Source organism: Rana temporaria, chromosome 13 (assembly GCF_905171775.1).
Source record: "Rana temporaria chromosome 13, aRanTem1.1, whole genome shotgun sequence".
Taxonomy (NCBI): Eukaryota; Metazoa; Chordata; class Amphibia; order Anura; family Ranidae; genus Rana; species Rana temporaria.
The window spans coordinates 9054135-9070014 of record NC_053501.1 but is presented as its reverse complement, the minus strand read 5'-3'; the positions used below and the strand labels follow the sequence as shown (position 1 = coordinate 9070014).

The following is a 15880-nucleotide window of genomic DNA, read 5'->3' as shown; positions in this document are numbered from 1 at the left end:
CAGGGGACAGTCCCCTGATTGAGGACACTGTCCCCGGACCAAGTCTGTCCCTGGTTTTGTCCCCAGATTGGATTTAATAGGGGGCAGGGACAATTTCAAAGACAGTCAGTACAGAATTAAAAAAAAAAAAAATAGAATTACACCCCCCTGCTACGCTGTGCCTACTAGCATAGGGGGGTTGTATTTTTCCCATTATCTGTGCCCCTTTCTGATGATCATGTGCTGGTCGGAGCGGAGGGAATATTTCTTCAGTTTCGGGCGCATGCCCATTCACCTCCGCTCGCATGTTCTGCTGCCTTGGCTCAAATCCTGGCCTTCCCTGGCGTAGTGATCTTCCTCTGATCCCCACCCAGTAGTAGCCGGGGCCTGAAGAGTAAGACTGTGAGATGGGCGGCAACGGGCAGAGAGTCGCTGATTGTTGCCATTACTCGTAAAGAAAAAATATGTCCCCGGATTTCATTTAAAAAATCTGGTCACCTTATATTACAGTCCTATGCAAACAAACACATAGGTAAATATATCCAGAAAAAACAAGTACATATGTATACGGTTATAACGTATGCAGCATGTGTTAAAGCAATATTCCTCTATGGAAGCGTGAGTTCACACAAATATGCTTTTAGGCAAAATATGAAAGTGTGCGTTGTACACACGCATTCATGTAGCACGTGTGCCATGGAACAAGCATCAGTGGCTGTGGTTGATTGCACAGTGGCTGCATTTGATGGGCACAGTGCCTGCGTTTGATGGGCACAGTGGCTGCGGTTGATGGGCACAGTGGCGGCAATTGATAGGCACAGCGGCGGCATTTGATGGCACAGTGGCTGTGATTGGTGTTTTTTTTTTCAGAATTTTTTAGCTTGCGCCCCCCAAAAATTTTGAGCACCATCCGCCACCGGCTCCCCCCATGTGTGGGTACTTTTCCAAACAATTATGTTTTTAATTGAATAATACACTGAATATGAGCTGCTTTTAGCCAGACTCTGAAATACAAAATCATGACACTGTGACCATAGAGTTCTGTGCTGGAGGAGATAAGAGATGGACCTGTCACCATCTCTACTCGGCCTCTATCACTGCCACCGAGAGGAGCCAATCGGAAGATACAGAGCTGGGGGCGGGCTGACAGAACACGCTGCCTATTGGCTGGCTGAGCTTCGCTGACGCCGCGGCGCAGGCTGGGAGGTGTAGTTCGAGACAGGGGCCGAGTGACGTAGTTCGTGTGCGCCGCTGTGTGTTGACATCAGGGCCTCCATGGCTCTATTTCCAGCTTTTGCGGAGCCTGCTGGTGTTGGCCCGGCTGCTGATGATAGAGGTAACTAAGGGGGAGGGGAGTGCGTCTTACTTCCTGTATACATCCCTGCTATAGCCACAGACACTCTGCATGTCACCTGTGTCCCCCCCCCACAGCTCTGTGTGGCTCCCAGAGCCCCCCCCCACAGCTCTGTATATACCTGTGTGCTCCCCCCACATCCTCCCAGAGCCCCCCACAGCTCTGTATATACCTGTGTGCCCCCCACATCCTCCCAGAGCCCCCCACAGCTCTGTATATACATGTGTGCCCCCCACATCCTCCCAGTGCCCCCCACAGCTCTGTATATACCTGTGTGCCCCCCACATCCTCCCAGAGCCCCCCACAGCTCTGTATATACATGTGTGCCCCCCACATCCTCCCAGTGCCCCCCACAGCTCTGTATATACCTGTGTGCCCCCCACATCCTCCCAGAGCCCCCCACAGCTCTGTATATACCTGTGTGCCCCCCACATCCTCCCAGAGCCCCCCATACAGCTCTGTATATACCTGTGTGCCCCCCAGAGCTCTGTATATACCTGTGTGCTCCCCCCACATCCTCCCAGAGCCCCCCACAGCTCTGTATATACCTGTGTGCCCCCCACATCCTCCCAGTGCCCCCCACAGCTCTGTATATACCTGTGTGCTCCCCCCACATCCTCCCAGAGCCCCCCACAGCTCTGTATATACCTGTGTGCTCCCTCCACATCCTCCCAGAGCCCTTCCACAGCTCTGTATATACATGTGTGCCCCCACATCCTCCCAGAGCCCTTCCACAGCTCTGTATATACCTCTGTTCCCCCCCCTACCGGGGCATCCTATAGTCCTGTGCTCCCTGCCAAATCCATATTCTCATAATCCCCTCTGTAGCCATGCATGAGAGACCCCTGTAGCACCATTTCCCCTGCAAGAGGCTCCTAGAACCCTGTGCCCCCCCCCCCCCAAAGAGCGCACTATAGTCCTGTGCTCCCTGTCAGACCCCCCCTATGCGTATTCCCATAACTCCCACCAGAGCCCCCCTGTAGCACCACCCCCCTGCTGGAGCCCCCCACAACACTGCGCTCCCCGACAGAGCACCCAACCCTTCTCCATGCTGGAGCACCTCCTCCCCATAGCACCGTTCCTTATTCTGTAGCCACCATGCCCCTTACTAGCATGTGTTTCCCATCGTGGGGGTGGGGTGCCCCTACTCTTTAGCCACATGCTCCCTCCTGAAGCTCCTCCTTCCCCCTCCCCCATTCTGGTAGCCCTGTGCTCCAAACTGGAGCCTCCAATGTAGCCCAGTGCAATGTCGCTTCATACACTCCTGCAGCCCCCTATAATTCCATGCTCTCTTCTATAAACCCCTTGTAGCCCTGAACCCCCTGCTGAATAATAAAAATAAAAACAATTGTAACTGGATTCTCTGCATTATTGACCATGAAATCAAAGTAAAGAAAATACTTGATGTGTTAGGAGACCTGAGAGTAAAGTTGTCAGTGGAGCATTTGGATTGTTTTTATCAACTCCACACATCTCTTCAGTTTCTTACAAGAAGCGCACACATTTGGGCTGTTTATGACATCATGGAGATGACTACCATGCATGGGTGGCACCATACCTGAGGCATTACAAGACTCTAACAGTCTCAAGCATCAGAGACAGAGGCATGATGGGATTTTTAGTTTCATTACAGCTGGATTGCTGGAGTTGTGTACTCCTGGCCTACACCTACACTCCTATCTCCTCGCATTTCCCCCTGTCTTAGGGTGACTTCAAACAGATACGCTGCACTTTGGCCGCAAGGGTAGTGGACCTGCGGTTTTGGTGCGTGTTAGCTGCGCTGTCCCATGGACTTCTATTTATGTACTGCATGTGGGACTTTGTGTGCGCTTTCAGAAAACACAGCAAACTGTGGTACATAATAGCAGCCTATGGGAAAGCACAGTTCACCCGCAAGAAAACTGCGAGTACACTATGCGGCACTGCACCTTCTCTGCTGTGGGATCCACCCAGCCCCCCTTTTTCTTACCTGAGCCCAATATGATCCAGTGACATGCACGAGACTGTCTTCCTCCTTACTGGTCAGATTGATAGCAGCAGGAGCCATTGACTCCCACTCCCTCCTGTCAATGAACTCCAGTGACGTGGGGGGGCGGGGCTAGGTCCCGCTGTCTGTCAATGGGGGCGCGGCTGAGTCCCGCTGTCTGTGTCAGTGGACGCGGGGGCGCGGCTGAGTCCCGCTGTCTGTGTCAGTGGACGCGGGGGCGCGGCTGAGTCCCGCTGTCTGTGTCGGTGGACGCGGGGGGGAGCGGCTGAGTCCCGCTGTCTGTGTCGGTGGACGGGGGGGGGGGGGCGCGGCTGAGTCCGGCTGTCTGTGTCGGTGGCCAGGGGGGGGGGCGCGGCTGAGTCCGGCTGTCTGTGTCAGTGGCCGGGGGGGGGGGGGGGGGGGGGGGCGGGGCGAGGCGAGGCTGAGTACGGCTGTCTGTGTCAGTGGACAGGGGGGGCGGCTGAGTCCCGCTGTCTGTGTCATGGGGTGTAGCAGCAGGGCTCGGGGGTGAGCAAGCACAAGTGCCCCCATGGGAAGCCTCTTCCCGTGGGGGGCATTGGACAGAGAGGAGGAGCCAAGAGTGCCGGCAAGGGATCTGAGAGGAGGAGGTTTGGGGCCGCTCTGTGCAATTCTATTGCACAGAGCATTTAGATATGTTTGTTATATAAGGAAAAAAAAAAAATCATTTTACAGACTGGTAGATATTTAGGGACTGGATAAATGTAGTTTGAAAATTCTTCAAAATTTTGGTGTTAGAAATTTGTTTGTGAAAAAAAATGTCCATCCTGCTTCCAGCACCTGGGGGGGGGGGGGGGACTCAAGCTGCCTTTGATGGTCTGTGGGCCACAGTGCCCGTATGAATGGGGCCCAACTGTCTCTCTGGTTTATTAATGTAAAACACAAAAAATATATAACAAATGGGGATATACAGACAGTTTTAAAACCTGAGAAGGGTTATAACTCTTCCTCACTCTATCCAAAACTAGTCCTGGAGTTGCGCTTTGATGCCCACCTCGCCATCTTTGCCCCCCAGAATGTCAGCTGAGGGTTGTGTAAATGGCACTCTGCGTTCCGGTCGGTGATGGTGAGAGGTTGAATGACACACAAGTGTTTGTCCTGATGTGATAAAGCTGCAGTGATGTCACCGATATTGATCCCGTCTCTTCCTCTGCAGAGCTCGACTGGCTGAGAAACGAGAGCTTTTGCTCGAAGGACGCACTGTCTCTGCATCAGCGGTCACTGCAGGCTGAGCCGCCCCCTCGCCCGGATCCTCCAGTTTCCAGGTATTGTCGGCTATCTGCACTCTTTAAAGAACTAAAAGTTTTCATGCAAGAAAATGATGAACAGTTATTGTGGTCTCTACCCCCCCCCCCCCCCCCCCCCCCCATCACAACAGGCTAATGAAATTTTTAAACAAAAAACATTAACCTATCTTATTTTAGACAAATACAATAAAGTGCTGTGCTTCCCTTTAACCACTTAAGCCCCGGACCATTTTGAAGCTAAAGGACCAGGCCCCTTTTTGCGATTCGGCACTGCGTCGCTTTAACTGACAATTGCGCGGTCGTGCGACGTGGCTCCCAAACAAAATTGGCGTCCTTTTTTTCCCACAAATAGAGCTTTCTTTAGGCGGTATTTGATCACCTCTGTGGTTTTTATTTTTTGTGCTATAAACAAAAATAGAGCGACAATTTGGAAAAAAAAACTATATTTTTTACTTTTTGCTATAATAAATATCCCCCAAAAATATATATAAAAAAACGTTCTATTTTTTTTACACAGTTTAGGCCGTTACGTATTCTTCTACATATTTTGCGCAAAAGATATAGAGCCAGATTCACAGCGGACTTACGACGGCGTATCTCCACGTACGCCGTTGTAAGTCCGAATGTGAGCCGTCGTATCTATGCGCCTGATTCTTAGAATCAGTTACGCATAGATATGGCCAAGATACGAGCGGCGTAAGTCTCCTACGCCGTCGTATCTTGGGTGCAATATTTACGCTGGCCGCAAGGGGCGCTTCCGTAGATTTACGCGTTGAATATGTAAATTAGGTAGATACGCCGATTCACAAACGTACTTGCGGCCGCTACGCCGTTTACGTAAGGCTTACGTCCGGCGTAAAGTTACCCCTGCTATACGAGGCGTAGGTAATGCAAAGTATGGACGTTGGCAAGCGTATCTTTTTACGTAAGTCGTACGTGAATGGGGCTGTACATAGGTTACGTTCAAGTCACAGGCAATGGGCCTGGCGTATCTTAAGGAGTAAATTCGACATGATACTGAGCATGCGCGCGCATGCGCCATTCGTTAGGCGCGTAATTTATGTGGGGTCACGCTTGATTTACATACAACACGCCCACCTCTTCCACATTTGAATTACGCAGGCTTACGCCGGCCCATTTACGATACGCCGCCGCAACTTACGGAGCAAGTGCTTTGTGAATACTGCACTTGCCCGTCCAAGTTGCGGAGGCGTAGCGTAAATAGGATACGCTACGCCTGCACAAAGTTACGCCCATATACGTGAATCTGGCCCATAGCGTCTACAAAATAGGCATTTATGGCATTTTTATTAAGATTTTTTTTTTACTAGTAATGGCGATGATTTTTATCATGACTGCGACATTATGGCGGACACATCGGACACGTTTGACACTATTTTGGGACCATTGCCATTTTTACGGCGATCAGTGCACTAAAAATGCACTGATTACTGTGAAAATAGCAGTGAAGGGTTAACCTCTAGGGGGCGCTGTAAGGGTTAAATGTGCCCTAGTGTGTGATTCTTACTGTAGGGGGGGGCGTTGCTTGGTGAGTGATGTCACTGATCGTCCTTCCCTATGACAGGGAACAGACGATCAGTGACAGGCTCACTAGGAAGCACAGGGAGATGTTTGTTTACACTTGCCTCTCCCGTTCTTTGGCTCTGTGACCCGATCGTGGGATACCAGTGGCGATCGGGTACGCGGGTCACAGGCGTGCGACCCACAGCTGGGCACTTAAAGGGCAACGTACCTGTATGTGATTGTGCCCAGCCGTGCCATTCTGCCGACGTATATCGGCGTGAGGCGGTCCTTAAGGGATTAAAGTGTTACTAAGCCCATGAATGTAACAATAATGCATCCGCCCCCCCACAGTACACACAACCTATAAATGTGTTTTTTTTTTTTTTATTAAAAATTGCTATATACCTTTTCTGACGAATGGTATACAGCGGTCTCGTGATATATAGAAGTGCCTGGCTGAGCATTAAATGTTCCTGTAGGAGGAGATTTCCCTCTCCTCTGACGTATCTTCCACTGACTGACCCCCGACCCTGTGTCTGGCCAGCGCTGGTTGGCTGTGACATGTGACCTGATTAGCTCAGATCAAACCGGAAATGTTCTCTCCGGCAATAGAGACCAAACTGAGCATGTGCAGCAGTACTACCCTCACGGTGTCTTATCTGGCCTTACCAAGAGTGACCCTGCGGGAAGGGGAGGATCAGAGAAGGCAGGATCAAACAGCCTTTTTACACAATGCAGAGGATTAACCCCTTAAAGCGGAGCTCTACCCAAAAGGGGAAGTTCTGCTTTAAGTGTGTCCCCCCACTTGCGGCATGTTATTTTTTTTGGGGGGGGGGGGGTTAACTAGTTTTGAAAGCTACCTGCTCCCACTTCTGGTCAGACCACCTAGGCGACTCGAGCAGAAGTTCCCCCCTCTCCCACCCTGCAGGTCCCAGAATATTGCCCAACCATTGAGGAGGCACAGCACAACTCGCGCATGCGTAGCGGGCACACGGCTATGAAGCCGCAAGCTGTCACAGCCGGGTGCCCACACTTGTAATGCTAAAGAGAGGGAGAGAACCGAGTGTTCGGGGGGCTGCATCACTGGATCCTGCGACAGGTGAGTGTGTGCTTATTAAAAGTCAGCAGCTACACTCATTCCCTCCTCCTCTTTCCACTAGCCAGCTAAACACAATGGGGGGTGGGATATTGCATCTTTTGATTGATGGAGGCTTCACCTCCCTCTTATTCCGAGTCTCCTCATTCCAGCTTCTGATCTTTGCACCCATTTAGTCCTTCAAATGCCTTTTGGCCATCATGAATGAACAATAGAACAGAAAGCCATAGTGCAGTCATTTTTATTGCAATGGTAAAAAAAAAAACACTTCCAAGCGCGCACTCACATTTAAAAATACAAATGCAAGCATTCAATATGGCTACTCGGAAGTGGTGGAAAGAGACGGCCAGCAGACAGGCAGCACTCACAACATGAAACAAGATTTTTTTTCGTGCCAGCTTATAAAATAAGTATTGTTTTTGTATTAATATTACATTGCTGATCTTTCCTTTTAACCACTTCCCGCCCGGTCAATAGTATTTTGACGTCCGGGAAGTGGTTGTGTTATCCTGACTGGACATCTATTGACGTCCAGCAGGATAACATGCCGGCGCGCGCTGATCGGCGATGCGGGGTGTCAGTCTGACACCCTGCATCTCCGATTTCGGTAAAGAGCCTCCCGCGGAGGCTTTTTATCACGTGATTAGCCGTGTCCAATCACGGCTGATCACGATGTAAACAGGAAGAGCCGTTGATCAAAAGCCATTTAAAAATTTTCGGTCTTTTTTTTTAATTGTTGCGCAAAAAATAAAAATCGCAGAGGTGCTCAAATGCCACCAAAAGAAAGCTCTATTTGTGGAAACAATATTATAAAAAAATTGTTTGGGTACAGTGTAGCATGACCGCGCAATTGTCATTCAAAATACGAAAGCGCTGAAAATTGGCCTGGGCAGGAAGGTGTGTAAGTGCCTGGTATGGAAGTGGGTTAAACAGCGTTTATTCTCTCTCACAGGAGCAGTCCCTCCCCGGCACGCCAGTCCTCTGACAGTGAGGATGGATCAGAGGCTGCAAGGAAAAAGAAGAAGAAAAAAAAGAAGAAAAGGAAGAAACACAAAGAGCTGAAAAAGAGGCAGAGGATGGGCGATGGTGATGAATCGGATTCCGGCTCTGAAATAAAGAAACATGATTTGGAGACGTCAGCCAGAGGCGCCAGGTGATGGAGGTTTATAGAGAATAGTAAAGCCTAAATGACCCCTCGGATAACCACTTCCCGCCCGCTGTATAGTAAAATGACGGCGGGCTGGATGCACTCTCGTTCTGGGATGACGTTGTATGACGGCGCCCCAGAACCGCCACTCTCGTGCGCCTGCAGGGGCGTGCAGTGCGGCGTTAATGGTCGTGCCGTGTTCCTAGGACATGGCACGACCCCAATCTCAGTAACGAGAGGATGACGCCGCTCTTTACCCATGTGATCGCCTGTGTCCAATCACAGCCGGTCATGTATAAACAAGTAAGTGCCGTTTATCAGCTTTCCTCGGCTCACACTGGCGGTTTGTGGTGAGGAGAGCCGATCAGCGGCATCTCCTCGCAGTTGAGACCTGTGCAAGTAATCAGGACACTGATCACCAGTGCATTGATTACAGTACAGTGCCCATTAGTGATGCCAGTCAGTGCTGCCTTTCAGTGCCTGCTCATCTGTGCCACCTATCGGTGCTCGCCAGTTCCGCATTTCAATGCCTTCTATCAGTGCCCATCAGTCCGGTATAATGGTGCCATCTAATCAGTGAAGGAGAAAAATTACTTATTTACAAAATTTACTGACAGAAACTTAAAAAAAACGTTTTTTTTCCAAATTTTCGGTCTTAAAGGGGTTATAGAAGGTACAAATTTTTTTTTTTTTCCTAAATAGCTTCCTTTACCTTAGTGCAGTCCTCCTTCACTTACCTCATCCTTCCATTTTGCTTTTAAATGTCCTTATTTCTTCTGAAAAATCCTCACTTCCTGTTCTTCTGTCTGTAACTCCACACAGTAATGCAAGGCTTTCTCCCTGGTGTGGAGTGTCGTGCATTACTGTGTGGAGTTACAGACAGAAGAACAGGAAGTGAGGATTTCTCAGAAGAAATAAGGACATTTAAAAGCAAAAATGGAAGGATGAGGTAAGTGAAGGAGGACTGCACTAAGGTAAAGGAAGATATTTAGGGGAAAAAAAATTGTACCTTTACAACCCCTTTTGCAAAAAAAAAAAAAAACAGCAGTGATTAAAATACCAACAAAGGTAAGCTCTATTTGAAAATGATATAAATCTCATTTGGGTACAGTGTTGCATGACCACACAATTGTCATTTAAAGTGTGTTTTGTTCAGAGTGCAGATCGGTTTGGTAACTGTTGCTTGTTGCAGGGAGACCTCGCAGATGTCCACCTCCGGAGTCCGCTCCATCTGGCTGGAGGAAGCTCCGTCTGCGACGGCGGAGACATTCAGGATGGATAAGAAAGCTGACCCAGCAAACTGGGAGTACAAATCGCTGTACCGAGGAGACATAGCGAGGTGAGACGGCACACAGCGCCACTGAAGCCTGAAAGCGCTTTGGCTCACCAGATAACGTGGTGGGGGGGGGGAGAGACACGTTGCCCTTCATTAATTTTCTCCATTGTCCTTCCTTTTTACAATTATCACGGTACAAAATGTAACAACCCGCTGATTTCCTTTTATCTCTCGCTTGTCACACTGTGACGGTTTGGTGTGGAATTGCTTTATTTTGGTACAAAGGGATTTCATTGCTGAAACTTGGATTCTTCTCATTTATAGCTGGATTCAAGTAGCCCGCCGTATCTTTGCTGCGTAGCGTATCGTATTTACACTACGCCGCCGTAAGTTAGCTAGGCAAGTACTGTATTCACAAAGTACTTGCCTGATAAGTTACGGCGGCGTAGCGTAAATGCGGCCGGCGTAGGCGCGCCTAATTCAAATTAGGCTGAGGGGGTGTGTTTTATGTTAATGGGGGGGGGGTGACCTGACGTGATTGACGTTTTTTTACGAACGGTGCATGCGCCGTCCGTGTACATATCCCAGTGTGCATTGCGGCAAAGTACGCCGCAAGGACGTATTGGTTTCGGCGTGGACGTAAATTACGTCCAGCCCTATTCACGGACGACTTGCGCAAGCGACGAAAATTTTCAAATTTCGACGCGGGAACGACGGCCATACTTAACATTACTAGTCCAGCTATTTGATGGAATAACTTTACGCCTGAAAATGCCGTACGTAAAAGGCGTATCTTTACTGCGACGGGCGCACGTACGTTCATGAATAGGCGTATCTAGTGATTTACATATTCTACGCCGAACGCAATGGAAGCGCCACCTAGCGGCCAGCCTAAATGTTGCACCCTAAGATACGACGGCGCAGGCTGTCGTATCTTAGATAGGTTTAAGTGTATCTCTATTTGAGAATACACTAAAACTTAGGTCGGCGCAGATTCCGAGTTAGGTCGGCGTATCTACTGATATGCCGGCCTAACTCTTACTGAATCTAGCTAATAAAGTATTTTCACTGTTAATAATTATCAGCTTCTAAATCTTGTATGTACTCCAGGTAGATCTAAAAGACACATTAATGATTTCTATTCATTATTAAATCTGACCTGGTATCCGCCCCTTGTACTCCCTTACCTACTTCCGGACCAGTGACAAACCGGCATGTCGATGGACTTCAAGTGGTTATACTGGGATGGTGTTGGATCTCTTGTGAAAGCAATCCTAGCGGCTAACTAGCCACTGGATTGCTTTTACAAGCAGCCGGAGGGGATGTCCCGTCAGCGTGTTAACATGGAAAGTCAACTCCAGCAGGTCCCACTCCTGCCTTCCAAGAGTGATACCTACACACTGAGGTGTGTCTGCGGGATAATGTGAAGGGGCAAAGGACACCGCTTTGGATGGGGGGCAGAAAACACAACTGTGGGTGGATGGGGGTATAATAATAGTGGGGTAGGGAAGGTTGTGATGTGAAGGGGCCAGAGGACACTAGTATGGGGGTGAGGGGGCACAGGACACTACTGTGGGTGGAGGGGGGCAGAGGACACTGCTATGGGGGGGGGGGGGGGATAGTAGTAATAGTGGGGAAGGGAAGACACTACAGTGGGGGGGGGGGGGGGGGTTGTCAGAGGAAACTGCTATGGGAAAGAGAGGTAGAGGACACTACATTGTTTGTGTGATGGGGGGGAGGGGGTTAGTAATGTGAAGACGGGCAAGGGATACTGCTATGGAAGGGCAGAGGACACTACTGCCTCCTCCCATGCTCACTTCCAGGACTTTCCCAGAACCTCTCCCATTCTGTGGAACTCTCTACCCCAATCTGTCCGACTATCACCTACTCTTTTAGACTATCCCTGAAAACTCTCCTCTTAGCCTATCATTTCCACCTAACTATACTTTTATTTTCTTCATCTCTAAGGATCAGGGCCCTCTGATTCCTCCTGTATTAAATTGTATTGTAACTGTACGCCTTCATGTAGTAAAGCGGTGCGCAAACTGTTGGCGCAATATAAATCCTGTGTAATAATAATAATGGGGGGGGGGGGCGACAGAGGGCACTGTGGAGTGGGGGGGCAATGGACACTACTTTGTGTGAAGAGGGGCAGAGACACTACTATGTGGGGAGCAGAGTACATTACTGTTGGGGGGGGGGGGGGCAGGTCAAGGACACTAATATGTGGGGAGCAGAGGAGGCTACTGTTGGGGGTGGGGCAGGTCAAGGACACTACTATGTGGGGAGCAGAGGAGGCTACTTTTGGGGGTGGGGCAGGTCAAGGACACTACTATGTGGGGAGCAGAGGAGGCTACTGTTGGGGGTGGGGCAGGTCAAGGACACTACTATGTGGGGAGCAGAGGAGGCTACTGTTGGGGCAGGTCAAGGACACTACTATGTGGGGAGCAGAGGAGGCTACTGTTGGGGGTGGGGCAGGTCAAGGACACTACTATGTGGGGAGCAGAGGAGGCTACTTTTGGGGGTGGGGCAGGTCAAGGACACTACTATGTGGGGAGCAGAGGAGGCTACTGTTGGGGGTGGGGCAGGTCAAGGACACTACTATGTGGGGAGCAGAGGAGGCTACTGTTGGGCATGGGGCAGGTCAAGGACACTACTATGTGGGGAGCAGAGGAGGCTACTTTTGGGGGTGGGGCAGGTCAAGGACACTACTATGTGGGGAGCAGAAGAGGCTACTGTCGGGGGTAGGGCAGGTCAAGGACACTACTATGTGGGGGGAGCATAGGACACAACTGTGGGCAGGGGGCGGGTAAAGGACATTACTGTGTGGAAAGAGGGGCAGATTGGGGGAGAAGAAAGAAGATTCGTGTGTGTGTGTGTGTGTGTGTGTGTGTGTATGTGTGTATGTGTGTATGTATGGGGGGCAAAAGACATTACTGTGTGAGGGGGGGGGGCGAAGGACACTACTATGCGGGGGCAGAGGACATTACTGTGGGGAGGTGCAAGGACACTACTATATGGGGGGCAGAGGACACTACTGTCTGGAACAGAGTACATTGCTGGGGGGGGGGGGGGTGATGTGAATGGGGGGCGAAGGACACTACAATGTGGGGGCAGAGGACATTACTGTGGGGAGGTGCAAGGACACTACTATATGGGGGGCAGAGGACATTACTGTGGGGAGGTGCAAGGACACTACTATATGGGGGGCAGAGGACATTACTGTGGGGAGGTGCAAGGACACTACTATATGGGGGCAGAGGACATTACTGTGGGGAGGTGCAAGGACACTACTATATGGGGGGCAGAGGACATTACTGTGGGGAGGTGCAAGGACACTACTATATGGGGGGCAGAGGACATTACTGTGGGGAGGTGCAAGGACACTACTATATGGGGGGCAGAGGACATTACTGTGGGGAGGTGCAAGGACACTACTATATGGGGGGCAGAGGACATTACTGTGGGGAGGTGCAAGGACGCTACTATATGGGGGCAGAGGACACTACTGTCAGGAACAGAGTACATTAATGGGGGGCAAAGGACACTACTATGCGCAGGGAGTGGAGAACATTACTGTGGGGAGGTGCAAGGACACTACTATATGGGGGGCAGAGGACACTACTGTCAGGAACAGAGTACATTGATGGGGGGTGATGTGAATGGGGGGTGAAGGACACTACTATGCGGGGAATGGAGGGCACTACTGTGGGCGGAGAGGGGCAGAGGACACTGTGTGGGAAGAAGTGTAGAGGGGGAGGGGGGGCGAGAAGGAAGAAGATTCGTGTGTGTATGGGGGGCAAAGGACATTACAGGGGGGGCAGAGGACAGTACTATGTGTGGGGACAGAGTACATTACTGTGGGGGGGGGCGAAGGACACTGTGGGGGGAAGGGGGGAAGAGTTCATTACCGTGGGGGGCGAAGGACACTACTGTCAAGAGCGGAGTACATTACTGGGGGAGGGCGGTGATGTGAATGGGGGGTAAAGGACATTACTGTGACACACTGTGTGTTCATGATGCTCTCATTTTATTGGGGGCTTAATAGTTATCAAGCCCCCGCATCCCTCCCCCAGAGATCTCTGATGTTGTCTGGGTAGATCTGGTCCTCTGAAAGGTTTGCCCCCCTTCCCCTCGCTTGTTGTAAAGTTTCTGGGAATGGAAGTTTACTTTTGGCTAATCCCCGGCACAGACAGCGCTCAGTGTGATCTCCTCCTCCTCCTCCTCCTCTCCATATCGCTGTGAAGTGATGAACTTTCCATTTAATAAGGTGTGTGGATGTCAGGCAGCTGGGCTTTTAATCATCTCGGCCTCTAATGAACACACAGACCTCCTCGCTTGAGAGATTTCATTATCGCCGTCCGGCTCCCTCTCCCAGTTCTTCCACTTGGTAGATTGCCATTCATTTAAAGGCACCAAGACGGCCGTACCGGTCGTGCCGTTCTAGATCACAATAACGTGACGCCAGGACCTTAGACTGCTGGAGTGTGGGGGGAGAAGGCGCTGCGGAGATCGGACTAGCAGCAGCCAGCTGGTGATCTGCTTTTAGGGTACTGGCAATGGGGCACCCATCCCTCCGCACTGCCACCCACGGGTGGTTTCCAGGCCTCTCTTATAGAATGCAGAAAAGCGGTAAGTCGCTTCGGGGTGCCGAGCGGGAGGAGATCGAGAGTTGTTTTTGTCATCCCAGTTTATTCATTCCCTGGCTACTGTGTATGGAGAAGCAGCTCATCAAGCATGATCTTTGCTTGATTAGCTGCACTAGATGGCAGGGGAGACATTGAGGGTCTATTCACCGTAAAAAGAGCCCGGTCTATCGCATAAAGGGGGCTGGTTGGACTGGTAAATTGACCAAGCACCACAACCCTATTAACCAGTTTATTACCGGGTCATAGCCGAAAAACGCTTACAGTGCGGCTCTCTTGTTCTGGAAGGGCATCCGTGGACGTCTTTCCAGAACACGCCCCCCTGGGGCGCACATCGGGCACGCTCTGTGTCCCACAGCTGATCACAGATCGGGGTAAAGGGCCATCCACAGTGGCCTTTTACCATGTGATCAGCTGTGTCCAATCACAGCTGATCACGTGTAAATCGATTTTCTTCCCTCACGCGCTGTCACTGTGTGAGGAAAGGAAAGCCGATTGGCGGCAAGCCTGGCAAGGGCACCTTTACACTGATTATCATTGCCATCTATCAGTGCAGCCTATCAGGAGGAGTTATGCAAATATCAAAATGCGCTGATGGGTGGATAGTCGTCTGGAGGAGTGGGCATTACTAGCCAGGCTGTATTTGCATGCAGAGCGCCCACATGTGATACTGAGCCTCCATGATTGAAGGAACAGAAGGAGTGGGCCAAAGACAGTCAGGCTGAGTGATGCTGAACCTCCTCCAGCCAGGAAATGAGGTGGGGCTTTATCTGACTTGCTGCAGCTTCTAATGCACATGGTGAGAAGCTCACAGTGTGCAGTGAAATCAGAGTAAGCCGTTTCAGTCCAGGCGAGGAGCCGGTACAACTGCGAGACTGAAGGGGGAGGCCGGAGATTCAACTTTAACCTCTAATAATGCGTTCTCTTCCTAGATACAAGAGGAAAGGTCATTCCTGTTTGGGCATTAACCCTAAAAAACAGCAGATTGTATGGGAGGGCGCCCCTGAGAAGAAGCAATCTCACAAGAAGCCAGAGCGGTACCACAGCAGGAGCGCAGTACAGATGCTCCGGATCCGGGCAGAGCACGTGGCTTGCGGTAAGGACACTACGGACGCGCCATCTGCCGGCTTCATTCCGGTGATAGACTATGACCCAGACACCTCCTCGGCCTCTGCTGCCCGCACCAGCTGGGTGAATCCTCTGGGCGTCTATGACGACTCCACCTCAATGTGGCTACAAGGCAAAGGAGGCCCAGAGGACAAGACTCCGCCCGCCGCTCCCAGAGACACGGAACTGCTGGGGAAGGTGGAGGATTATAATCGGAGGATCCGAGAGAACCCCGGAGATGTCCAGACGTGGATGGCGTTCGTCTCATTTCAGGTATTTCTCATCTCTCCTGCATTGTGCAAATTCTGCTGCCCGTCTGGGTGCTCAACCTGCGGCCCTCCTGCTGTTGAGAAACTACAAGTCCCATGAGGCATTGCAAGGCACTTTTTTGTTTACAATTTTAAGGCCTCTTGCAAACTGCAGCTTAAAGTGGTTGTAAACCCACTTTTTTCACTTTTACCTACAGGTGAGCCTATAATAAGGCTTACCTGTAGGTATC

The 15880-nt window shown here is 50.7% G+C and overlaps 1 protein-coding gene across 1 annotated transcript in view; it reads left to right on the top strand.

Moving 5' to 3' along the window:
• Positions 1-1123: 1123 nt before the first annotated feature.
• The window catches only part of NRDE2 (NRDE-2, necessary for RNA interference, domain containing), a 40002-nt gene continuing 25245 nt past the window's right edge, over positions 1124-15880 (top strand). The window contains exons 1-5 of the mRNA XM_040333168.1: positions 1124-1315; positions 4495-4603; positions 8158-8358; positions 9545-9691; positions 15207-15735. Coding sequence (XP_040189102.1) covers positions 1255-1315; positions 4495-4603; positions 8158-8358; positions 9545-9691; positions 15207-15735 — 1047 coding nt within the window. The 5' untranslated portion in view covers positions 1124-1254. The remainder of the gene's footprint in view (positions 1316-4494; positions 4604-8157; positions 8359-9544; positions 9692-15206; positions 15736-15880) is intronic.